The sequence below is a fragment of the Pelodiscus sinensis genome, chromosome 24, assembly GCF_049634645.1.
Source record: "Pelodiscus sinensis isolate JC-2024 chromosome 24, ASM4963464v1, whole genome shotgun sequence".
Classification (NCBI taxonomy): domain Eukaryota; kingdom Metazoa; phylum Chordata; order Testudines; family Trionychidae; genus Pelodiscus; species Pelodiscus sinensis.
In genome coordinates, this window is record NC_134734.1 from 1,629,263 (window position 1) to 1,653,946 (window position 24,684).

The window sequence follows — 24,684 nt, forward strand, 5'->3', positions numbered from 1 at the left end:
GGGTGGCAGAAGCAGGGTTGAGGGTAGCGGGGCTGTCCGGCAGAGATGGGGGGGCGGGTGGCAGAAGCAGGGTTGGGGGCAGCGGGGCTGTCCGGCAGAGATGGGGGGGCGGGCGGCAGAAGCAGGGTTGGGGGCAGCGGGGCTGTCCGGCAGAGATGGGGGGCGGGTGGCAGAAGCAGGGTTGAGGGTAGCGGGGCTGTCCGGCAGAGATGGGGGGGCGGGCGGCAGAAGCAGGGTTGGGGGCAGCGGGGCTGTCCGGCAGAGATGGGGGGGCGGGTGGCAGAAGCAGGGTTGGGGGTAGCGGGGCTGTCCGGCAGAGATGGGGGGGCGGGCGGCAGAAGCAGGGTTGGGGGCAGCGGGGCTGTCCGGCAGAGATGGGGGGGCGGGTGGCAGAAGCAGGGTTGGGGGTAGCGGGGCTGTCCGGCAGAGATGGGGGGGCGGGCGGCAGAAGCAGGGTTGGGGGTAGCGGGGCTGTCCGGCAGAGATGGGGGGGCGGGTGGCAGAAGCAGGGTTGGGGGTAGCGGGGCTGTCCGGCAGAGATGGGGGGCGGGCGGCAGAAGCAGGGTTGGGGGCAGCGGGGCTGTCCGGCAGAGATGGGGGGGGGGGCAGGTGGCAGAAGCAGGGTTGGGGGCAGCGGGGCTGTCCGGCAGAGATGGGGGGGGGGCGGTAGAAGCAGGGTTGGGGGCAGTGGGGCTGTCCGGCAGAGATGGGGGGGCGGGCGGCAGAAGCAGGGTTGGGGGTAGCGGGGCTGTCCAGCAGAGATGGGGGGGGCGGTAGAAGCAGGGTTGGGGGCAGCGGGGCTGTCCGGCAGAGATGGGGGGGCGGGCGGCAGATGCAGGGTTGGGGGCAGTGGGGCTGTCCGGCAGAGATGGGGGGGCGGGTGGCAGAAGCAGGGTTGAGGGCAGCGGGGCTGTCCGGCAGAGATGGGGGGCGGGCGGCAGAAGCAGGGTTGGGGGTAGCGGGGCTGTCCGGCAGAGATGGGGGGCGGGCGGCAGAAGCAGGGTTGGGGGCAGCGGGGCTGTCCGGCAGAGATGGGGGGGGGGCAGGTGGCAGAAGCAGGGTTGGGGGTAGCGGGGCTGTCCGGCAGAGATGGGGGGCGGGCGGCAGAAGCAGGGTTGGGGGCAGCGGGGCTGTCCGGCAGAGATGGGGGGGGGCAGGTGGCAGAAGCAGGGTTGGGGGCAGCGGGGCTGTCCGGCAGAGATGGGGGGCGGACGGCAGAAGCAGGGTTGGGGGTAGCGGGGCTGTCCGGCAGAGATGGGGGGCGGGCGGCAGAAGCAGGGTTGGGGGCAGCGGGGCTGTCCGGCAGAGATGGGGGGGGGGCAGGTGGCAGAAGCAGGGTTGGGGGCAGCGGGGCTGTCCGGCAGAGATGGGGGGGGGGCAGGTGGCAGAAGCAGGGTTGGGGGCAGCGGGGCTGTCCGGCAGAGATGGGGGGGCGGGCGGTAGAAGCAGGGTTGGGGGCAGCGGGGCTGTCCGGCAGAGATGGGGGGGGCGGCAGAAGCAGGGTTGGGGGCAGCGGGGCTGTCCGGCAGAGATGGGGGGGCGGGTGGCAGAAGCAGGGTTGAGGGCAGCGGGGCTGTCCGGCAGAGATGGGGGGGGGGCGGGTGGCAGAAGCAGGGTTGAGGGCAGCGGGGCTGTCCGGCAGAGATGGGGGGGGGGCGGGTGGCAGAAGCAGGGTTGGGGGTAGCGGGGCTGTCCGGCAGAGATGGGGGGGCGGGTGGCAGAAGCAGGGTTGAGGGCAGCGGGGCTGTCCGGCAGAGATGGGGGGGGGCGGGTGGCAGAAGCAGGGTTGAGGGCAGCGGGGCTGTCCGGCAGAGATGGGGGGGGGGGCGGGTGGCAGAAGCAGGGTTGGGGGTAGCGGGGCTGTCCGGCAGAGATGGGGGGGGTGGCAGAAGCAGGGTTGAGGGTAGCGGGGCTGTCCGGCAGAGATGGGGGGGCGGGTGGCAGAAGCAGGGTTGAGGGTAGCGGGGCTGTCCGGCAGAGATGGGGGGGCGGGTGGCAGAAGCAGGGTTGAGGGTAGCGGGGCTGTCCGGCAGAGATGGGGGGGCGGGTGGCAGAAGCAGGGTTGGGGGCAGCGGGGCTGTCCGGCAGAGATGGGGGGGCGGGCGGCAGAAGCAGGGTTGGGGGCAGCGGGGCTGTCCGGCAGAGATGGGGGGCGGGTGGCAGAAGCAGGGTTGAGGGTAGCGGGGCTGTCCGGCAGAGATGGGGGGGCGGGCGGCAGAAGCAGGGTTGGGGGCAGCGGGGCTGTCCGGCAGAGATGGGGGGGCGGGTGGCAGAAGCAGGGTTGGGGGTAGCGGGGCTGTCCGGCAGAGATGGGGGGGCGGGCGGCAGAAGCAGGGTTGGGGGCAGCGGGGCTGTCCGGCAGAGATGGGGGGGCGGGTGGCAGAAGCAGGGTTGGGGGTAGCGGGGCTGTCCGGCAGAGATGGGGGGGCGGGCGGCAGAAGCAGGGTTGGGGGTAGCGGGGCTGTCCGGCAGAGATGGGGGGGCGGGTGGCAGAAGCAGGGTTGGGGGTAGCGGGGCTGTCCGGCAGAGATGGGGGGCGGGCGGCAGAAGCAGGGTTGGGGGCAGCGGGGCTGTCCGGCAGAGATGGGGGGGGGGGCAGGTGGCAGAAGCAGGGTTGGGGGCAGCGGGGCTGTCCGGCAGAGATGGGGGGGGGGCGGTAGAAGCAGGGTTGGGGGCAGTGGGGCTGTCCGGCAGAGATGGGGGGGCGGGCGGCAGAAGCAGGGTTGGGGGTAGCGGGGCTGTCCAGCAGAGATGGGGGGGGCGGTAGAAGCAGGGTTGGGGGCAGCGGGGCTGTCCGGCAGAGATGGGGGGCGGGCGGCAGAAGCAGGGTTGAGGGTAGCGGGGCTGTCCGGCAGAGATGGGGGGGGCGGTAGAAGCAGGGTTGGGGGCAGCGGGGCTGTCCGGCAGAGATGGGGGGGCGGGCGGCAGAAGCAGGGTTGGGGGTAGCGGGGCTGTCCGGCAGAGATGGGGGGGGGCGGTAGAAGCAGGGTTGGGGGCAGCGGGGCTGTCCGGCAGAGATGGGGGGGCGGGCGGCAGAAGCAGGGTTGGGGGCAGCGGGGCTGTCCGGCAGAGATGGGGGGGCGGGCGGCAGAAGCAGGGTTGGGGGCAGCGGGGCTGTCCGGCAGAGATGGGGGGGCGGGCGGCAGAAGCAGGGTTGGGGGCAGCGGGGCTGTCCAGCAGAGATGGGGGGCGGGCGGCAGAAGCAGGGTTGAGGGTAGCGGGGCTGTCCGGCAGAGATGGGGGGGGGCGGTAGAAGCAGGGTTGGGGGCAGCGGGGCTGTCCGGCAGAGATGGGGGGGGGCGGTAGAAGCAGGGTTGAGGGCAGCGGGGCTGTCCGGCAGAGATGGGGGGGCGGGTGGCAGAAGCAGGGTTGAGGGCAGCGGGGCTGTCCGGCAGAGATGGGGGGGCGGGCGGCAGAAGCAGGGTTGGGGGCAGTGGGGCTGTCCGGCAGAGATGGGGGGGCGGGCGGCAGAAGCAGGGTTGAGGGTAGCGGGGCTGTCCGGCAGAGATGGGGGGGCGGGTGGCAGAAGCAGGGTTGGGGGCAGCGGGGCTGTCCGGCAGAGATGGGGGGCGGGCGGCAGAAGCAGGGTTGGGGGTAGCGGGGCTGTCCGGCAGAGATGGGGGGCGGGCGGCAGAAGCAGGGTTGGGGGCAGCGGGGCTGTCCGGCAGAGATGGGGGGGCGGGTGGCAGAAGCAGGGTTGGGGGCAGCGGGGCTGTCCGGCAGAGATGGGGGGGCAGGTGGCAGAAGCAGGGTTGGGGGCAGCGGGGCTGTCCGGCAGAGATGGGGGGCGGGCGGCAGAAGCAGGGTTGAGGGCAGCGGGGCTGTCCGGCAGAGATGGGGGGCGGGCGGCAGAAGCAGGGTTGAGGGCAGCGGGGCTGTCCGGCAGAGATGGGGGGGCGGGTGGCAGAAGCAGGGTTGAGGGTAGCGGGGCTGTCCGGCAGAGATGGGGGGGCGGGCGGCAGAAGCAGGGTTGGGGGTAGCGGGGCTGTCCGGCAGAGATGGGGGGGCGGGCGGCAGAAGCAGGGTTGGGGGCAGCGGGGCTGTCCGGCAGAGATGGGGGGGCGGGTGGCAGAAGCAGGGTTGGGGGCAGCGGGGCTGTCCGGCAGAGATGGGGGGGCAGGTGGCAGAAGCAGGGTTGGGGGCAGCGGGGCTGTCCGGCAGAGATGGGGGGGCGGGCGGCAGAAGCAGGGTTGGGGGTAGCGGGGCTGTCCGGCAGAGATGGGGGGGCGGGTGGCAGAAGCAGGGTTGGGGGCAGCGGGGCTGTCCGGCAGAGATGGGGGGGCAGGTGGCAGAAGCAGGGTTGGGGGCAGCGGGGCTGTCCGGCAGAGATGGGGGGCGGGCGGCAGAAGCAGGGTTGAGGGCAGCGGGGCTGTCCAGCAGAGATGGGGGGGCGGGCGGCAGAAGCAGGGTTGGGGGCAGCGGGGCTGTCCGGCAGAGATGGGGGGGCGGGCGGCAGATGCAGGGTTGGGGGCAGTGGGGCTGTCCGGCAGAGATGGGGGGGCGGGTGGCAGAAGCAGGGTTGAGGGCAGCGGGGCTGTCCGGCAGAGATGGGGGGCGGGCGGCAGAAGCAGGGTTGGGGGTAGCGGGGCTGTCCGGCAGAGATGGGGGGGCGGGCGGCAGATGCAGGGTTGGGGGCAGCGGGGCTGTCCGGCAGAGATGGGGGGGCGGGCGGCAGATGCAGGGTTGGGGGCAGCGGGGCTGTCCGGCAGAGATGGGGGGGCGGGCGGCAGATGCAGGGTTGGGGGCAGTGGGGCTGTCCGGCAGAGATGGGGGGGCGGGTGGCAGAAGCAGGGTTGAGGGCAGCGGGGCTGTCCGGCAGAGATGGGGGGGGGCGGCAGAAGCAGGGTTGGGGGCAGCGGGGCTGTCCGGCAGAGATGGGGGGGGGCGGCAGAAGCAGGGTTGGGGGCAGCGGGGCTGTCCGGCAGAGATGGGGGGGGGCGGCAGAAGCAGGGTTGAGGGCAGCGGGGCTGTCCGGCAGAGATGGGGGGGGGCGGCAGAAGCAGGGTTGGGGGCAGCGGGGCTGTCCGGCAGAGATGGGGGGGGCGGCAGAAGCAGGGTTAAGGGCAGCGGGGCTGTCCGGCAGAGATGGGGGGCGGGCGGCAGAAGCAGGGTTGGGGGCAGCGGGGCTGTCCGGCAGAGATGGGGGGGCGGGTGGCAGAAGCAGGGTTGGGGGCAGTGGGGCTGTCCGGCAGAGATGGGGGGCGGGCGGCAGAAGCAGGGTTGGGGGTAGCGGGGCTGTCCGGCAGAGATGGGGGGGGCGGCAGAAGCAGGGTTGAGGGCAGCGGGGCTGTCCGGCAGAGATGGGGGGGGCGGCAGAAGCAGGGTTGAGGGCAGCGGGGCTGTCCGGCAGAGATGGGGGGGGCGGCAGAAGCAGGGTTGGGGGCAGCGGGGCTGTCCGGCAGAGATGGGGGGGGCGGCAGAAGCAGGGTTGGGGGCAGCGGGGCTGTCCGGCAGAGATGGGGGGCGGGCGGCAGAAGCAGGGTTGGGGGTAGCGGGGCTGTCCGGCAGAGATGGGGGGCGGGCGGCAGAAGCAGGGTTGGGGGTAGCGGGGCTGTCCGGCAGAGATGGGGGGCGGGCGGCAGAAGCAGGGTTGGGGGCAGCGGGGCTGTCCGGCAGAGATGGGGGGGGGGGGGCGGGTGGCAGAAGCAGGGTTGGGGGCAGCGGGGCTGTCCGGCAGAGATGGGGGGGGGTGGGCGGGTGGCATAAGCAGGGTTGGGGGTAGCGGCGCTGTCCGGCAGAGATGGGGGGGGGGGGGGGGCGGGTGGCAGAAGCAGGGTTGGGGGCAGCGGGGCTGTCCGGCAGAGATGGGGGGGGGTGGGCGGCAGAAGCAGGGTTGAGGGTAGCGGGGCTGTCCGGCAGAGATGGGGGGGCGGGCGGCAGAAGCAGGGTTGAGGGTAGCGGGGCTGTCCAGCAGAGATGGGGGGGCGGGCGGCAGAAGCAGGGTTGGGGGCAGCGGGGCTGTCCGGCAGAGATGGGGGGGGGCGGCAGAAGCAGGGTTGGGGGTAGCGGGGCTGTCCGGCAGAGATGGGGGGGGGGGGCAGAAGCAGGGTTGGGGGCAGCGGGGCTGTCCGGCAGAGATGGGGGGGGGTGGGCGGCAGAAGCAGGGTTGAGGGTAGCGGGGCTGTCCGGCAGAGATGGGGGGGGGCGGCAGAAGCAGGGTTGAGGGTAGCGGGGCTGTCCAGCAGAGATGGGGGGGCGGGCGGCAGAAGCAGGGTTGGGGGCAGCGGGGCTGTCCGGCAGAGATGGGGGGGGCGGCAGAAGCAGGGTTGGGGGTAGCGGGGCTGTCCGGCAGAGATGGGGGGGCAGGTGGCAGAAGCAGGGTTGGGGGTAGCGGGGCTGTCCGGCAGAGATGGGGCGGGCGGCAGAAGCAGGGTTGAGGGTAGCGGGGCTGTCCGGCAGAGATGGGGGGGCGGGCGGCAGAAGCAGGGTTGAGGGTAGCGGGGCTGTCCGGCAGAGATGGGGGGGCGGGCGGCAGAAGCAGGGTTGAGGGTAGCGGGGCTGTCCGGCAGAGATGGGGGGGCGGGCGGCAGAAGCAGGGTTGAGGGTAGCGGGGCTGTCCGGTGGTGGAGATCAGAGAGGGCAGGCGATGGAACCAGGGCTGGATAGGAGCCGGGGGGGGGGGGGGGAGCTGGCTAGGGGGAGATCAGGAGGAGAATGATGGGAGAATCAGCTGCTGGAAGCAGGGCTGGATGGGGGTAGGGGGCTGGTGGGTGGGGTCGCTGGGGCAGCGGGGGAGATTGGTGGGGGGCAGGGGGAACTGGCCGCCGGAAGCAGGGCTGGACAGGGGCAGCCAGGCTGGACTGGGGTGATCAGGAAGAGAAAGGAGGGGGGGAGTGGGACTGACCTGGGCACATGCAGACCCTACAGACCCTAGCAGATGAGTGAGTCTGGCCAGGGATTCCATTTTCCCGCCTCCCCCCCATATACCCTCCGTCAAGTAGTATCTAAAGACTGATACACCTAATTATAATAAAACGTACCTAATTAGAAAATACCAGGCATTTTATATGTCTGGTAATTTCTCAATTTCTTTCCCGGACAAACCCCTCAAATACCGGACTGTCTGGTACAAAACCGGACACCTGGCAACCCTACCCCTCCTTGCACCCTCCCTCCTAGCCAGATACCCTGCCCCCAATCTGCTCCGCCTCCTGCTCCTGCCTCCTAAAGTGCTCATGCAGCACTGGGTCCCCCAAGTCCAGGCCCAGAATGGGTGGAGGATGCAGCTGGGTGAAACACTGAAAATTTATTCATTTTTCATTCTTTTTTTTTTACATGCATTTATATTTTTCAGCTGTAAAAGACAGCACTGAAAAAAAAAACAGGTTCCAACTAAAGTAAAAAGTTTGGGAAACCCTGGTCTAGCCAGCTTTCTATCCATCTTACAGTCTATTTATCCAATCCGTATTCCCCTAACTTGCTGGCAAGAATATTGTGGGTGACTGTATCAAAAGCCTTGCTAATGCTGACACTGGGGGCTTTGGGAGGACCAGAAACAACTTATTTGAATATTCATCATTTGCTTATTGAATATGCAAATGTGCAAATGAATGTTACCGGTCCTCCAAAAGCTCATGAATGGATTTACTGGTCCCTGTGTCAAAAAGTTTGGGAACCCCTGCTCTAACCCTTAGGTCAGGTTTTGCTCCCCCCTCAACTGACTGTAATTTGTGTCCATCTAAGTCACTGAAGGCTCCATCCTGGGAGGTGCTGAGCGGCCTGGCCTGGAGCCAGCACTTAAGCAAGGTGATTAATATTGACGTGAGTGATCCCCCGTTCTGTGCACGGGGATTGCGACAGCACGTTCCCAGACAGCCCCACGCACACGACGGCACTTGCTAAGCGACTGTCACCTCCCGTGTTCCACCTCGCTCCCAGCCCCCACCCTTGATCAGCTCCCTATTGTAACGTGGCATGAAACTGAGCTGTATGGTGCAGGGCCCTGATCTCAGCTAGAGCACAGACTGCCCCTCGCTGTCACTGTATCCAAACCCCGGCTCAGCTCACGGCTCCGGGCTGAGGAACTCCCCGAATGGTGAAAACTGCTCTGACCACTGCACACCACTGCTCTGTCACTGCTCCACATTGAGCCCATGGGGCCCAAGCTCAGAGGGTAAGCGAGGGCTTCCAGCAGCACCGCGTGGGGCAGGGGCAGCGCCCGCCATCACCGGCCAGAAGCCAGCAATGTGCCTGGGAGCCAGTGGAGAAGAGTGGGGTCTCGGTTGGAGTGGGGGCAGGGTGAAGTGGAAGACGAGGGGCAGGGCCTGGCTGGAGAGGTTGCCCCTCACTCCCCTGGGTGGGGGATCGGGGGAGGAGTTAACTGGCTGGTGCCCCCCTTTGATCCCTCCCCAGCAGTCACCCCTGTGCTGAGGGAGCCTCCCCAGACCAATCTCATCAGAGTCACAGTCTGGGCCCCAGGGCTGGGCCAAAAGATGCTCTGATTTTGCCAAATGCTGTTTTGGGGAAGAGCTGCATCGTGGGAAACCCTTCTCAGAGGACCTGAGATCTGAGCCACGGGCTGTTCTCCCCGCTCCCACAAAGCAGAGAGAATTCCACCCAAGCCAGCGGGTGATTTTAACGCACGTAGACGACTCTGTTTTCAACAGGAAGCCCCTGACCCCTCAGTGCTGTGACACAGCTGCTCTGCGATAACTCAGCTGTGCTGTTACTGGTGGGGGATCTGGCCTCCTGAATCCCATGGAGCCATGTCAATTCACCCCAGGGCTGCATCGCCAGGGGATCGGACCCACTGACTCCAGCAGAGCTACACTGAGGTACCAGCTGCAGACCCGGCCCATGGCCAGACCTCCCCGCCCCCGTCTACACGGCAAGCCCTACAGTGGTACACCAAGCTACTGTATCCGGCCCATGGGCTGCCCAGTTCAACCTGTGAGCCACACTGCCTGGGCCCCCAGGCACATGACACCCACCAGATTCAGAGTAGCCCCGTACTGTTCAAAGCGGCTGGGTGCTTTCTGTGCCCCTCTGCTCCAGGCGCTGTGGGGAGGGGCAGGATTCAAGGGCTGTTCCCCCCTCCAAATCCAGCCGATGGAGCTGAGAGGTGGCATTAGGGGCTGGAAGAAACATTCTACCCTCACGTCAGTCCCTGGAGCCTGAGGACCTGCTCTCCCGGCCTTATTCTGGGGAGGGGGCAGCCCGGCTGCACAGACATTCCCCTGGTTTGCTAGTTCCCGCTCATGACTCACTTTGCCCGGTGACGGGGTGGCCTCCTTTCAGCATCTTCCCCTTCGACTCCTGGAGAACGTACTGGCAGAATTTGCGGCTCTGCTCCAGGAACTTAGGCTTCAGGGCTCTCTCAGGGAGCGACTCCAGCTGCTTCATTTCCTTGTCGCTGGCTGGCCGGAAAAACACAAAGCACTTGCGCGTGGGGAAGTATTCGCGGATGCACTGGCGTGGGAGGTTGTAATTCAACACCTCCTTGCTCCGGCCTGCACCGAGAGGGAAAGGGAGCAGCCAGCAATGCAGAGAGAGAGAGAGAGAGAGAGAGAAGTGAATTCAAACAGGACGATTTTATCTCCCAGCAGAGCATCCTTCCACCCGTCCTGGCTGCTGGCTTGTTGCCACACAAAGGCAGATCCCTCCCAATTCTGGCTTTACCCCAAGCCCAGCCCCTTCAGTTCCCACCTTCCCAACTAAACACTTGGGGTATGTCAAGACTACATGCCTCTGCTGACAAAGGCATGTAAACTAGGCTACCTAACATAGTCAAAGAAGCCAGGATTTAAATATCCCCAGCTTCATTAAAAGAAACATGGCGGCCGCGCTGTGCCGGCTCAGCGGATCGTCGGCACAGTGCGGCAGTCAAGACGCGAATCGGTCGACTGGGGAAGCCTATGTCGACCGCTCCTGTAAACCTCATTTCACAAGGCATAGTGGAGTGGTCAAAAAAGGCTTCCCTTGTCGACCAATCTGCATCTCGACTCACAGCGTGGTGGCCATGTTTGTTTTAATGAAGCCGGGGATATTTAAATCCCGGCTTCTTTGAGTAAGTCAGGTAGCCTAGTTTACATGCCTCTGTCGGCACAAGCATGTAGTCTAGACATACCCTTGGAAAGCAGGAAGAACAGGCAGGGGAGAAAAGGAGGAGGAGTTGAACTATACGTAAGAGAGCACTATGATTGCTCTGAACTCCAGAATATAGAGGGAGAAAAACCCTTTGAGAGTCTATCGGTTAAATTTAGAGGTGCAAACAACAGCAGTGATGTTGTGGTTGGTGTCTACTATAGGCCACCGAATCAGGTGGATGAGGTAGATGAGGCTTTCTTCGGATAACTGAGAGAAGCTTCCAGATTGCAGGCCCTGGTTCTCGTGGGGGACTTTAATCACCCTGACATCTGCTGGGAAACCAATACGGCAGTACACAGGCAATCCAGGAAGTTTTTGGAGAATGTTGGGGATAACTTCTTGGTACAAGTGCTGAAGGATCCGACCAGGGGCTGTGTGCAGCTTGACCTTCTGCTCACAAACAGGGAGGAAATAGTAGGGGGGAAGTAGAGGTGGGTGACAACCTGGAAAGCAGTGATCATGAGATGGTAGATTTCAGGATCCTGACCAAAGCAAGAAAGGAGAGTAGAAAAATACACAGCTTGGACTTCAGAAAAGCAGATTGTCACTCCCTCAAACACGTGATGGACAGAATCCCCTGAGATGCTAACATGAAGGAGAAAGGAATCCAGGACAGCCTTATTGAAGGCACAGAAAGAAAACATTCTGATGCGTAGCAAGAGAGGCAAACATGGTAGGAGACCAGATTGGCTTACAGGGGAAATCCTTGGTGAACTTAAGCACAAACAGGAAGCTTACAAAAAGTGGAAACTAGGACAAATGACCAGGGAGGAGTTTAAATGTCTAGCTCGAGAATGCCGGGGGGTTATCAGGAAGGCGAAAGCGCAATTGGAATTGCAACTGGCTAAGGATGTGAAGGATAACAAGAAAGGTTTCTACAGACATGTTAACAAGTAGAAGGTGATCAGAGAGGGTGTGTGGCCCCTAATGGATGAAGGAGGTAACCTAGTGACAGATGATGTGGGGAAAGCTGAAGTACTCAATGCTTTCTTTGCCTCTGTCTTCATGGACAAGGTGGGATCCCGACTAATGCGCTGTGACACAAAATGGGATGAAGATTTAGAAAAGCTAAACGTACACAAATCCATGGGTCTAGACTTAATGCAACCAAGGGTACTGAGGGAGTTGGCAACTGTCATTGAGAAGCCTTTGGCCATTATCTTTGAAAAGTCATGGAGAGCGGGAGAGATCCTGGATGATTGGAAAAAGGCAAATGTTGTGCCCATCTTCAAAAAACGGAAGAAGAACCATCAAGGGAACTATAGGTTGGTCAGTCTTACCTCGGTTCCTGGAAAAATCATGGAAGGGATCCTTAAGGAATCTATTTTGTGGCACTTGGAAGAGAGGAAAGTGATTAGGAATAGTCAGCTTGGATTCACAAAGGGCAAGTCTGAGTAGCTTCTGTGATGAGGTTACAGGCTCTGTGGACATGGGGAAATCAGTGGATGTGCTATACCTTGACATTAGCAAGGCTTTTGATACGGTCTCCCACAATATTCTTGCCAGTAAGATGGATAGAAAGCTGGCTAGAAGGCTGAGCCCAACGGGTAGTGATCAATGGCTCGATGTCAGGTTGACTGTCAGTTTCTAGTGGAGTGCTCCAAGGTTCGATTCTAGGACTGGTTTTGTTCAACATGTTTATTAATGACCTGGATGAGGGGATGGATTGCACCCTCAGCAAGTTTGCGGATGACACTAAGCTGGGGGGAGAGGTAGATACGCTTGAGGGAAGAGATAGGGTCCAGAGTGACTTAAACAAATTGGAGGATTGGGCCACTAGAAATCTGATGAGGTTCAACAAGGACAAGTGCAGAGTCCTGCCCTGGGAACAGAAGAATCCCAGGCATTGTTACAGGCTGGGGATCAGCTGGCTAAATAGTAGTTCTGCAGAAAAGGACCTGGGGATTACAGTGGATGAGAAGTTGGATATGACCTTTCATGACCCTTGTGCCTCTTTGCAGTGGCCTGCCCCGTTTATGAACGTCCATGAGATGGGGCACCAGACACCGTCTCCCAGCAGTGGTCACGAACAGCAGAGATAAAACAGCCTCTGTACTCCTACTCCAGGCCCCTGTCCCTGTGTGCTAAGGATGGCATCCCCTGTCTATGAGCACATCTACACTCTTGTACATTTCAAAGGAGGACTGCGGAAGTGCCTATAGAGAAGCAAATGCTTATTGGATAGTCGACTAGTCTTTAACATCCTTAGTAGTCACAGCGTACATGAGAGATAGCGTCCATTCAGTGTGGACACTCTGTCAAAAAAGAAAATAACTTTTTTGATGCGCTTTGGCAGTGTGCACACGTTCTTTGGGAAGAAGTTTTTTTTTGACTATCTCTTCCAGAAAAGGTTCTCCCAAAAAAGCCTGCAGTCTCGACGTAGCTGGGTTTGAGAGCCCACCTCCATCAAGAAGCTTTGTATGCACAGCACATGCACTTTCAGTCACTCCAAAACAATTTTTTAAAAGGTGCACGATCTCTTGTACCATATCTAGTCAGGATTCAATTCCCCACCAAGATTTGTGCTGTCAGGTAAAGTGTTGAAAGAGACCTGGATAAACTATGAAAGCTGGGCTGTGAAGAAAATAATTCAGACAAAGCCCGAACTCCAAGGCTTTCTGTTGAAAAATCGATGGAGAAGCCAAGTCAAAAGTAAATAGGTAACTCAGAGTATGTCTACACTACAGTACTATTTCGAATTAACTTATTGCAAATAGTTAATTTGAATTAAGCTAATTCGAAATAACGCATCTATACACAAAAACTACTTCAAAATAGCGTTTTGCTATTTCGAAATAGTGCGTCCACACTGAGTGGACCCTGAACTGAAGTTAAGGATGGCCGGAACCAGTGCCGGCAGGGCATCAGGTTAGGACTTAGTGTGTGGGGCTTCTGCCTGAGGCTAACTGAGCTCCGTGCTTAAAGGGACCCTACCCCCACCCCAGACAGACAGTTCTCAGGGTTCCCCGCTTGCTTGTCTACCTCAATGAGGGACAACAAAGCAGTCCTGTCTTGGAGTGCCCTGAGTGCCCAAACTCAGGACACCACAGCACTCGGCCACGTGAAGCCAGAGCTGCCCCTCTCTCGTGGCCACAGAGAAGGCTGCTGCAGTGGCTGTGGTGGGGGGAGAAGGTGGCCGGGAGGGGAGCCTGAGCGGGGGTGGGGGGGATGGGTAGGGAAGCCGGGTGTTGGGGAAGGAAGCTCTGTCCCACTAGGGATCGGGCGCCCTGGGGCGGTTGCGGTGCCCAAAGCCTCGCGACACGGCGCAGGAAGAGCCCGGGCGCGTCTCTTGCTGCTGCCGCTGTGAGTGGTACCGCGCCGGGGGCAGCGCTACTGCAGTTGCCGTGGCAATAGCGCTGGCTGCCTGGCACAGGATGGCGCACACACAAGAGCTGGTGTCAGGTGGAAAGGGAGCCATCAGAAGCGCACAAACGCTGCCCTAGCGACCAGCGTCACACGGATTCTCCCCACGTGTGGCCCAGGGAAAGAGCCGTCTGCGTTCGGGTTCAGGGGCCAGTCAGCGTCCCCTGGGAGCGGCGCAGGGCGTCCATCACCGCATAGAGCCGCCCTGAACATGAAGCTGCTTCACAGCACGTCCAGCCACAGCTCTGTGCCTGGTCCTGCACACACGGAGCCCGCACAGAGCATGAGCCCCCCGGCTTTCACAGGAGTCTCTGCATCTCATCCCATTGCACAGGCAGTGGCAGGGGCAGGCCAAGGGCCTATACCAATTGAAATGGGGTCCACGTGCCACCGAAGGGAAAGAGCATCTTCACATACACATCGGCTAAGCCAGTGGAGCAGAGTGTCAGCTACAGTCTGTGGGGGCGGGAGACAAAGGCCCACGGTCCGTTAAAAACACAGAGACCAGGGGACTGGTCCGAGTCTGGGGGAAGGAGGGAAATTGCAGCCAGAGGAGAGAACAGCCGGGACAGAGGGGAATTCCAGTGATTATCTCAGAGGTCTGTATCCCAGTGCATGAAGTGTGGGGAGTGACCAGGAAGAACTAGACATACCAGTAAATAATCACAAATATGGGAAAGGACAAATATGGCGCCATCTACAAAAAGGGGAATAAGGAAAATCCAGGAATACATAGACCAGCCATCTTAAATTTGGTACCTGGAAACACAGTGCAAGAAATGATCAATCGGTTTGTGAGCAGCTAGAAGATAACAAGGCAATAAGCCACAGTCAGCATGGACTGTTCAGAACAAATCCAGTCTCAGCAATCCAGTAGCGATGTTCGACAGGTAACATCCCTCGTGGGCTGAGAGGAAGCAGGAGCTGTCGTCTGTCCTGCCTTTAGTGACCCTTTGTCAGGGCCCCACATGACTCATTAACACACTAGAGACACGGAGCTTAGAGGAACCTACTCTCTGATGGACGCACCTCGGTGTGAAGTGAGTCCCCAGAGCATGTTTGTGCAGCGCCTGCAGACAGCCGCTCGGACACACAGATCCATGTCACTGCACAGGCCAGACGTGGGTCAGCACAGAGCTCAGCCTGGCTCCGCGTGAGCGTCACACTCTCACGACATCACCACGTGGAACCTTCCCCCATCCACAGCTCAGTGTTAACGGGAACCACTTTCACACAGATGCCAACGTCCACACCTGAGCCATCGCTCCGAGCCCGTCGCTCCGAGCCCCTTACACACCCCAGGGTGGGCCCTGCCCTGGCGTATGCGAAAGGACCATGAGCCCTGAGCAGTTCCATCCCCTCTGCCCCTCCGCACTGGGACCTGATTCACTTCCCAGAAATCCTGTCCTGACCCTCGGCCGAGCACTTACCCTTCTTCAGTATCAGGGTGCTCTCCAAATACTCGTCCTCCGTCACCTGCCTCCCCTCCAGCTCCAGCTCCAGTGTGAAGTCCCGCAGGGTCCAGACAAAGCTCGGGAAGAAGCTGACGTACTCGTTATCAGCCGCAGTCTCCTCCTCTTCCTTCTTTCCCACATCACCCTTCACCTTGATGTGCTGCGAGAGCTCAGACACAAAGCTGGCCAGGCAGTTAAGGAATCCAGACAGGTGCCCTGGGATGCTGGTGACAGGGGCTGGGAGTAAAGCAGCCAGACCAGCCCCAGCCAGGCACTGAGTGTCGGCTGCACCCTGTGCGTGGGCCCCACCAGTCGCCCTGTGAGCTGTGTGCTCGTGCGGCCACTCAGGAGACATTCAAGAGCCACCCAGCTGATAAGCAAAGCATCCACAGTTAGGTTCTACTGGTGGTGCACATCTGCACATGCCTTGGTGCGCATAAAAACTTATTCGACACATGGATGGAAAAGATGAGGGAACATTGGAACCTGCCCCCACAAAACCAGGGCACGTCTGTCATTCCCTGCGCACCGATGACCAACCCTTCACATGGCAGCCTGTGCACTAGAGGCAGCTGCAGCGTGCACACACACACACACACACACACACACACACACACGTCTCTTCCCCCCTCCTAGCTGGGTCTGTGCACACACTGTACCTGGGCAAGGCCAGGAAGGCAGGACATGACGCAGCCCTAGAGGGCAGAGGGAGCTGGACCCCCAGCCTGGCCTCTGCACCAGGCACCAACCCAGCGCCTCTCCACTCAGCAGCTCAGAGCTTTGCTCTCCCAGCCCCCCTGCTTCTTCCTGCGCAGCTCCCTGCCCCTCCTGCAGGCTGCTCCTGGCTCCTTGTGGCAGGGAGCCGGCTGCCGGCTTCCTCAGTGCAGCCGCCTCTGGGCTGCCAGCTCCTGGGGTGACAGAAGCCCTGCGGTGCCCACCCAGTTGAGCTCCCCCCAGCTACGCTTCACTTCATCCTGGCCCCTCTCCAGGGGCAGCCTCTGGCCACACGGCCCCTCTTGCTTCCACCAGCCATTCCTGAGTTTGGTGAGACCCCATTTGGAATACTGTGTGCAGTTCTGGTCTCCCATGTTTAAGAAGGATGAATTCAAACTGGAACAGGTACAAAGAAGGGCCACTAGGATGATCCGAGGAATGGAAAACCTGTCTTATGAAAGGAGACTCAGGGAGCTTGGCTTGTTTACCTTAACCAAAAGAAGGCTGAGGGGAGACATGATTGCACTTTTTAAATATATTAGAGGGATAAATGCCAGAGAGGGAGAAGAATTATTTAAGCTTAATACCAATGTGGACACAAGAACAAATGGAAATAAGCTGGCTAGTGGGAAGTTTAGACTTGAGATTAGATGAAGGTTTCTAACCATTAGAGGAGTGAGGTTCTGGAATGGCCTTCCAAGGGAAGCAGTGGGGGCAAAAGATCTATCTGGTTTCAAGATTAAACTAGATGGGTTTATGAAGGGGATGGTTTGATGAGATAACATGATCTTGGTAACTAATTGACCTTTCACTATCAGTGGGAAATAGGTCAATGGAGGGATGATAGGAGTTACTATAGAGAACTTTCTGGGTATCTGGCTGGTGAGTCTTGCCCACATGCTCAGGGTTTAGCTGATCGCCATATTTGGGGTCGAGAAGGAATTTTCCTCCAGGCTAGATTGGCAGAGGCCCTGGAGGTTTTTCGCCTTCCTCTGTAGCATGGGGTACAGATCACAGCTGGAGGATTCTCTGCATCTTGGGGCCTTCAAAGTATTTGAAGGCTTTGATATCTGAGATCTAGGTGAGAGGATTATTCTAGGAGGGGTGGGTGAGATTCTGTGGCCTGCACTATGCAGGGGGTCAGACTAGATGATCATAAGGAATAAAGTAGGAATAAGAGATCTTCCGAAAAAGGGTCTAGACTGGCGCTTTTCTCCGGCATAACCGCGAGCCGGAAAAAAGCGGCAGCCATGTAAATGCAAATGCCGCGGGGGATATTTAAATCCCCCGCAGATTTGCAATTCCGAAGTGTCACATTAGCATCCCTTTTCTGGAAAGGGGTGCCAATGTAGACACAGCCTATGAGTCTATGAGTGCCCCAAGGCAGGCTCAGAGTCCCAGGGGCCGGTGCCTCCTGAGACTGGGGACACAACCTAACAGGGGTGGCATGGGAACTCAGGCATCACCCCACTTCCAGCCCTCTGCCCCTGGGTCAGGGAAGCCAATTGTTGTTTCATGCAAATGTAACCCTTCTGCCAGGCCAAGTTAATAGCAGCAGGGCCAGGTTCAGTACGAAGGGGTACCCTCCCAGCAACGTAATGCAACACCGGCTCGAGCCCCCACCCAGTGACCTGGGAAAACTTACACACCCCTGGGTACCCAAAGAGGCAATTCTTTCCCTCTCACAAGCACAGAGCCTCGGTATAGCAGTAAATCTTTAATAACGTGAAGTAACTGACATCAGCATTAAATTGGGAAAACACCACAACTAGGATTCATAGACCAAACCATGAGCAAAGACCCACCCCAGCCAAGAATCACCCAAAGTCCCAAAGTCCAACACCCCAAAAGTCTCTTTCCCGGGTCAGTGCTGCTCCAGGGTTCAAAAGTTTGCCTGCAGGGTTTTTACCTCCCAACCTGGGTAGAATGGAGGGGGCAAGGAGATTGATACACCTTACATGGCCTGCTGATGCCGCTGCCTCTCTGTAGGGTTCTGCTGCCGCCTTTAACGTGAGTCACTCCACTACACTCCACCTGCTATCCCTTGAGCTGCTCCAGCCATCCCGCGAACTGTCCTGCTGTGCCAACCATCTTGTTCCACTCACAGCCACCCGCCAGTTGTTCCTGCAGCTGCTTCGCTGGCCACCTGCTGGTTGTTTCCACCAGCCGCTCTGCAGGCCGCCTGCCACTGCTCCTACCAGCCACCCGCCAGTTGTTCCCGCCAGCTGCTCCGCTGGGTCGTTCCCACAAACTGCTCTGCCAGCCATCCCAAAAAAGTGGTCTGCTAGCAGTTCAGCAATATAGCTTCAGGCTCCCCACAGCACTCATTGGCAAGATTTTGTGCAAATACTTTTAACGCAAGAGTTCTTGTGTTAAAGTATTTGCGCAAGAGAGCGTCTACACTGGCATGTGACTTTGCACAAGAGATGTGCTTTTGCGCAAAAGCATCTGTGCCAGTGTAGATGCTCTCTTGTGCAAGAAAGCTCCGATGGCCATTTTAGCCATCAGTCTATCTTGCACAAGAAATTAACATTGCCTGTCTACACTGACCTCTTGCGCAAGAACAGTTGCGCAAGAGGGCTTATCCCTTAGTGGGAGCATCAGAGTATTTGCGCAAGAAACCCTGATTTTATACATTAGAACGTCAGTGTTCTTCCGCAAGTACTCACGGCCAGTGTAGACAAGTAGCAAGATTTTGCACAAAAGCAGTCGCTTTTGCGCAAAATCTTGCCAATGTAGACACAGCCTCGGTGATTCCAGCTCATAGCAGATTTCAGTGCTTTAGAAAGTTCAGCTCATAGTAGGGGAGACTCAGTGCTAGTACATCATTGGCCAAAGTGAAATCAGCTCAGCAGCCTGTAACTAGATTCCTAATAGAAACCAAATTAGCTCTGATATTCCACAGTGGAGAGAGGAGGGGTTGTAACTGGTGCATGAAGCCCTCAGGCAGGGGCACCACCCTCAGGTGCAGCATCTCCCACATCACTGGGTTTGGAACCCATACCCCTTGTCTAGCGAGTGCTACTTAGTTGATGGTGAATCCCTCTGTCATAAAACAGATCCACTGTTCCACTGTCCTTGATTCACATAATCAGGGTAACAACACTTTCTCCCTCCTGCCTCAATAACAGAGAGACTGGGTATCCCACAACTGCCAAAGTGACCATTTGGGCTGCTGTGAACTCACACTAGGCGGGGTGGGTGTGCCTATGCAAACAAGTTCAGCCCCTGAAATCTTTTTGCACCACTCACCACAATTCACCACCAGATGTCAGGGTAGAACTTATCCTGACCCTGTTTACACAAGCAAGGTACTAACAAACTTCATCAGGGCTACATCTACACTGGTGTGATCTTGTGCAAAAACTCTTTAGCACAAGAGTTCTTGCGTTAAAGTAGTTGCGCAAGAGAGCGTCTATACTGGCATGTGCTTTTGTGCAAGAGCATCCTTGCCAGTGTAGACGCTCTCTTGTGCAAGAAAGCTCCGATGGCCATTTTAACCATAGGGGCTTCTTGCACAGGAAATTCATGTTGCCTGTCTACACTGACCTCTTGCGCAAGAACATTTGCACAAAAGGGCTTTTCTTGAGCGGGAGCGTAAGAGTTCTGGCGCAAGAAGCCCTAGTTTCATACATTAGAATGTCAGTTTACTTGCACAAGAACACACGGCCAGTGTAGACAGGCAGCAAGTTTTTGCGTAAGAGCGGCCACTTTTACGCAAGATCGCACCAGTGTAGACACAGCCCAGGACTTTATTTACCAAAAGTGAAACCTCTTTACAAAGCTGCTGCATCCTTCTGTAGCTCTCACTCAGCCCTGGCTAATCTCCTCCTCCCTTCTTCTTGTTTCCTGCGCTTCTAGACTTCCAACAGCCAGTACCCCCGGCATCTAAAACACCACATTCCCTTCTCTCTTAAGAAGCGCTCTCAATTATAAAATAAACATTGTTGTTCTGACCACAGCAACAAATATGGAACAAGTGTTGGCAGAAATATTACATTGAAAACACTGTAAATACTACATAACATAGTCTCAAGTCCAGACAGGTTGTTGTCTGGGTCTGACAGACAGTCCCTCAAATCCCGGTTCCAGTGCAATGTCCTGTTGTGTTGGTGCTACCGTGAAGTCATCCAATGCTGCCTGGGTGTTGGCATCATCTCCTCTTGGTGCATAGGCAGATGCAAGATAAGACGCATTCCATACACGCCCATCAGAAAGTCGATAGGTGTAAGGTCCCTTCTTCTCTATGATTTTAAGAGGAGTGTGACCCCCCCCGGCCTGGACTGGGAGCGGGTCAGCCTTTCTCCAAATCGGTTGGCTTAGCCCTTTACGTCAGGGTTTTTGCTGTATTCACCTTCTCCTCGGATGGGGGAAAGAAGGGGGGCCCAGGCTCGCCCTCACTCACAGGTCCCAGCCCAGGGCCCTAAGGACTGAGACTGCGCACCAGTCTCGGTCCGGCTGACAGGGTTGTGCCCCTAAACGCACCAGCCCTTGGGCTATTTCACCGCCCTGCCCTAGGCTACTTCCTTCCTCCCCCCCTCAGGGGTGTCCGTACTCACGGCGTCTGGGCGCCGTGGCAAGACGATCACGGGGGCGTCCGTGTCCCTCCCCTTCTAGGCGGGTCTGTGCAGCCCTCTTGTTTTGCCCCTTCTCCGGCGGCCGGCAGGCTTTTAAAGTTCCTGCCACGCCGGGGCATTTATGTGCCCCACCCCCCTCATCAGCGGAGCCAGGGCGGCTTTTTCGGAGCCGCATAGCTCCCCCAGCTGAGCCGCGGCGCTACTCAGCTGACCCGCGGCTCGGGAGCAGCCGGCACAAAGCCGGTACGCATCCCACGGTCCCTCGGAGAGGGCGCAGATCTCCTGGTGCAGGATGCGGGGTCTCGGCACCCCGTCACAAGGAGATATGAATTTATGGTCCCTTTTGCACAAAATTCCAAGTTTTCTTACTCTAACTAAGGAACCACACTTAAATTTTGGTTCTTTACCACCCCGCCGTTTGTCTGGGAAAGCCTTATACTTTTCTTGGTTCTGTTCAACTGTTTTTCTCACATCGTCCTCTTTTGGTGCATCAGGTCTTGCCTTTAACAATTCAGCAATGTTCAGTTTAGTATTCATCTGTTTTCCATGCAGTAACTCTGAGGATGATCTTTGTGGCATGTTGTGCAGCCCTGTATGCTTGCAAGAAATTAGTAGTGAAGGTTATCCACAATTGCCCTTCTAGTTTAGCCATTTGCAAACTCTCTTTCAAGCTTCTGTTAAAACTTTTGATTTCCCCATCGGTTTGAGGGTAATACACGGATGATCTTCTATGTAAAATGTTTCTCTCTACTAGAAAAGTTTCAAATTCCAGAGAAGTAAATTGACTACCATTATGTGAAACCAGTTCTTTAGGGTTACCTTCCCTGCTAAAAACTGTAGAGAGGAATTTAACTACTGTAGCAGAAGAGATTTGCGATGTAAATGCTACTTCAGGCTATTTACTGAAATAGTCTATTAAAGTGATTGCATAACGACAGTAAATTGGAGCAGAATACAATGGTCCTACAATGTCAATTGCATCTTTTTCCCATGCAGAATTAGAAAGAGGAACAGGCTGTAATGGTGGAGTACATGTCACTGCTGTCTTATCATGCGTTTTGCTGGTGACACACGATTTTATGATTGCTTCAGTTTGGGAGCCCATCCCTGGCCACCAATACAGATCCTGTAGTCGTTGTTTGGTTCTGACAATTCCTTGATGAGTATCGTGTGCCATGTGTATGAATTTTGGCTGTAATTCTTCTGGCACAAGTAGTCAGTGTGTACCTCGTAGTACACAGCCATCAAGCAAAGAAAGTTGATCCCGAACTCTAAAATAAAGCAGCAAAACTGGGCCAAGGTTTTTAGGGTCACTGGGCCATCTCTTTGTCAGAAATTCCCATAGCTTTTTGTTGAATTGAACATGCTGAACAAACAGCTTGGAATTGCTCTCTTGTAACTGCAGTAAGAGTGCTTGTAATAAATGCAACTACTTCATCTTCATCCTCTAGTGGACCATCCGGTGAAGACAAAGGCAGACGAGAAAGGCAATCGACTATCCCATATTGGTTTCCATGCTTATATTCCAGTTCATAATTGAAAGAGAGTAGTCTTGCAGACCACCTAGCAATATGATTTCCTGCTCTTCCCAATCCTTTTGTGGCTAGCAATGTTGTCAAAGGGCTTTGGTCTGTGCGCAACTTGAATGTGCGGCCCCACAGGTAAGTTCTCCATTTTTCAGTAGCTCAGACACAAGCAAGTGCTTCTTTTTCAACTCTAGAATATTTTCTCTCTGCATCACTCAGTGTCGTAGAAGCAAATGCAACAGTCGCTGTGTTGTTCTCATGAAGTTGTGTGAGGACAGCCCCAAGTCCATAATCAAAAGCATCAGTAGTCACAATTGTGGGCAATGCAGGACTGAACAGTGCAAGTACTGGTCTATGTACAATCAAACCTTTCACAGTTTCCAGGCTAGCTTGTGCATCCATTCTCCACATCAAGGTTGAACTTCTCGTAGTAATTCCTGTAATGGTTCAATGACAGAAGCATCACTGGGAATGAACTTTGCATACCAGGAGGTAAGACCCAAGAAGGAACATAAGGTTTGCAAATCTGTTGGAGGAGGAACCTTTGAAATTGCTAGGATATGATCTGGATCAGGTTTTAGTCCCGCTGGTGACATTGTATGCCTATGCCCCAGAAAGGAGAGTTCTGTTTGTCTAAATTTGCATTTAGAAAAGTTGAGCTTGAGGCCTGCTGTGGTGATGCAGTTTAGTACAGACTGCAGGTTATTGTCATGCTCCTCAGAAGTATTTCCAAACACAATAATATCACCCAGGGTATGTCTACACTACCCCGCTAGTTCGAACTAGCGGGGTAATGTATGCATACCGCACTTGCTAATGAAGCCCGGGATTTGAATTTCCCGGGCTTCATTAGCATAAGCGGGGAGCCGCCATTTTTAAATCCCCGCTGGTTCGAACCCCGTGCAGCGCGGCTACACGGGGCTCGAACTAGGTAGTTCGGACTAGGTTCCTATTCTGAACTACCGTTACTCCTCGTGGAACTCATATTGCTCGAGGAAATCATATTGCTAGATGAGGGAAGACTGAAGGAATTGGTTTTGTTTAGTTTAGAAAAGAGAAGATTGAGGGGGGACATGGTAGCAGTTTTCAGGTATCTAAAAAGGTGTCATAAGGAGGAGGGAGAAAACTTGTTCATCTTGGCCTCTGAGGATAGAACAAGAAGCAATGGGCTTAAACTGCAGCAAGGGAGGTTTAGGTTGGACATTAGGAAAAAGTTCCTAACTGTCAGGGTGGTCAGATACTGGAATAAATTGCCCAGGGAGGTTGTGGAATCCCCATCTCTGGAAATATTTAAGAGCAGGTTAGATAAATGTCTATCAGGAATGGTCTAGGCAGTATTTGTTTCTGCCATGAGCGCAGGGGTCTGGACTCGACCTCTCGAGGTCCCTTCCAGTCCTAGTGTTCTATGATTCTATGAAATACTTCTATGTGAGACAGAAGGTGGCTGTCAATCACAATAGCTTTATTTGGCTCCCTTAAGTCCACACAAAGGCGAATGCCTCCATTCTTCTTCTGTGTCACTACTATAGGTGAAACCCATTCCGAGGAGTCAATCTCTTCAATTATGTCTTTATGAACAAGTTTTGTAAGTTCCTCTGAAACAGCTTCCCTGACTGAAAATGGTAAGCGCCGTAACTTCTGTCGTACAGGCACCACATTATGTCACATTTTAACCTTGTGCACAAATCCATAAGCACAGCCAAGTTTCTCCTCAACCCTGTCTTGGGTCCCAGCTGAAACTGGTATGTACTACAAGGATGTGTCTAGACTACACATTGATGGAGCCATGTAGATGAGTGTACTTGGCAAAGGGAAATGAAGTGGTGATTTAAATAATTGCTGCTTCATTTACATCAAAATGGCCACCGCGCTCTGCCAATCAGCTGATTGTCGGCACAGCACCGTAGTCTAGACGGGGATCAGCTGACCCCAGAACTCTTTGTCATCAGATCCTGTAAGACTCACTGGACCACTGTCTCTCCACAGCTCCAGGGCTCTCAGCAGCAGCGGGAGCAATTTTCCTGCCAGAGAACCTGCCCCCGGGGCCTCGCCCAGCCAGGGCCACCGCGACCTTCCCGTCCCAGCAGAGCGACTGCTCCAGGCACTGTTTTTCTCTAGCCGCGGAGGCAGAAATCGGAACCTTTCCCTTGAATCCCCTTGGTTTGGTCTTAGCCTGGAGGGAGGCCAAGCTGCCTCCCCACAGCCCTCTCCAAGTCACACGGTGGTCCCAGAGGGCAGGCCCAGGACCACTGGCATGGTGCCCCTGAGGGAGGGAAGGTCCCCTCGGCACCATGTTCTCAGCCTCAGCCGCCTCCTGGCTTTGCTCTGGGGCAGCAGGGCAAACACGCAGCCGTGGATTCAGGCCAGGCACTCGGGGGACTGACGGGGCTGCCGTGCCAGCGAAGTCCCCAGACAAGCTCTAGACACAATGATCAGCTGCTGCATCTCTGTCCCGCCCACATCGGAGCCAGGGCTGCTTCACTGGACGTGTCTCCAGTGGCACCAGCCCAGAACAGCCTAGCAGCAGCTGTGGGGCGTGGGGAGAGTCTGCGCCCTGCAGCCCTGAGCCCGGCACGGGGCCGAATAGGAAGACGTGTGTCCAGGCGGCCACGCAGGTCAACGGGAATTTCAGGCACAGGCATCGCTGGCCTCTTCCTCCAGCCAGGCCGGGCACCACAGGCCATGCAGAGTCCCTGTGGAGAGAGGCGAGTGCTCTCCAGCCCCGCTCAGCCTTTACCCCATGACCAGTCCAGAGAAAAAAATCCCCCTCTTCTAAAATTTCTTTCTAAAGCAAATGGAGCCTGTTTTCCACTGCAGGCCAGTCCAGACTCAGATGGATGTTGATTCAGGCCAGGGAGTGTCAGCAGGACAGCGCCAGCCCGTTGCTGTTGGAGGCCAAGAGGAGACAGGCTGGTTTCCTGGCCAGGAGCAGGCTGTGGGGCTCCCTGCTGGGCCCTGCCTGGC

The 24,684-nt window shown here is 57.5% G+C and overlaps 1 protein-coding gene across 1 annotated transcript in view; it reads right to left on the minus strand.

Annotated features, from left to right (window-relative positions):
* The window catches only part of LOC142819583 (guanylate-binding protein 1-like), a 116,742-nt gene that overhangs the window by 48,656 nt on the left and 43,402 nt on the right, over window positions 1–24,684 (minus strand). Inside the window, exons 10-11 of the mRNA XM_075907689.1 lie at window positions 14,880–15,085; window positions 9,207–9,449 (exon numbers count right to left, since the gene is read on the minus strand). Of these exons, the coding sequence (XP_075763804.1) occupies window positions 9,207–9,449; window positions 14,880–15,085 (449 nt within the window). The remainder of the gene's footprint in view (window positions 1–9,206; window positions 9,450–14,879; window positions 15,086–24,684) is intronic.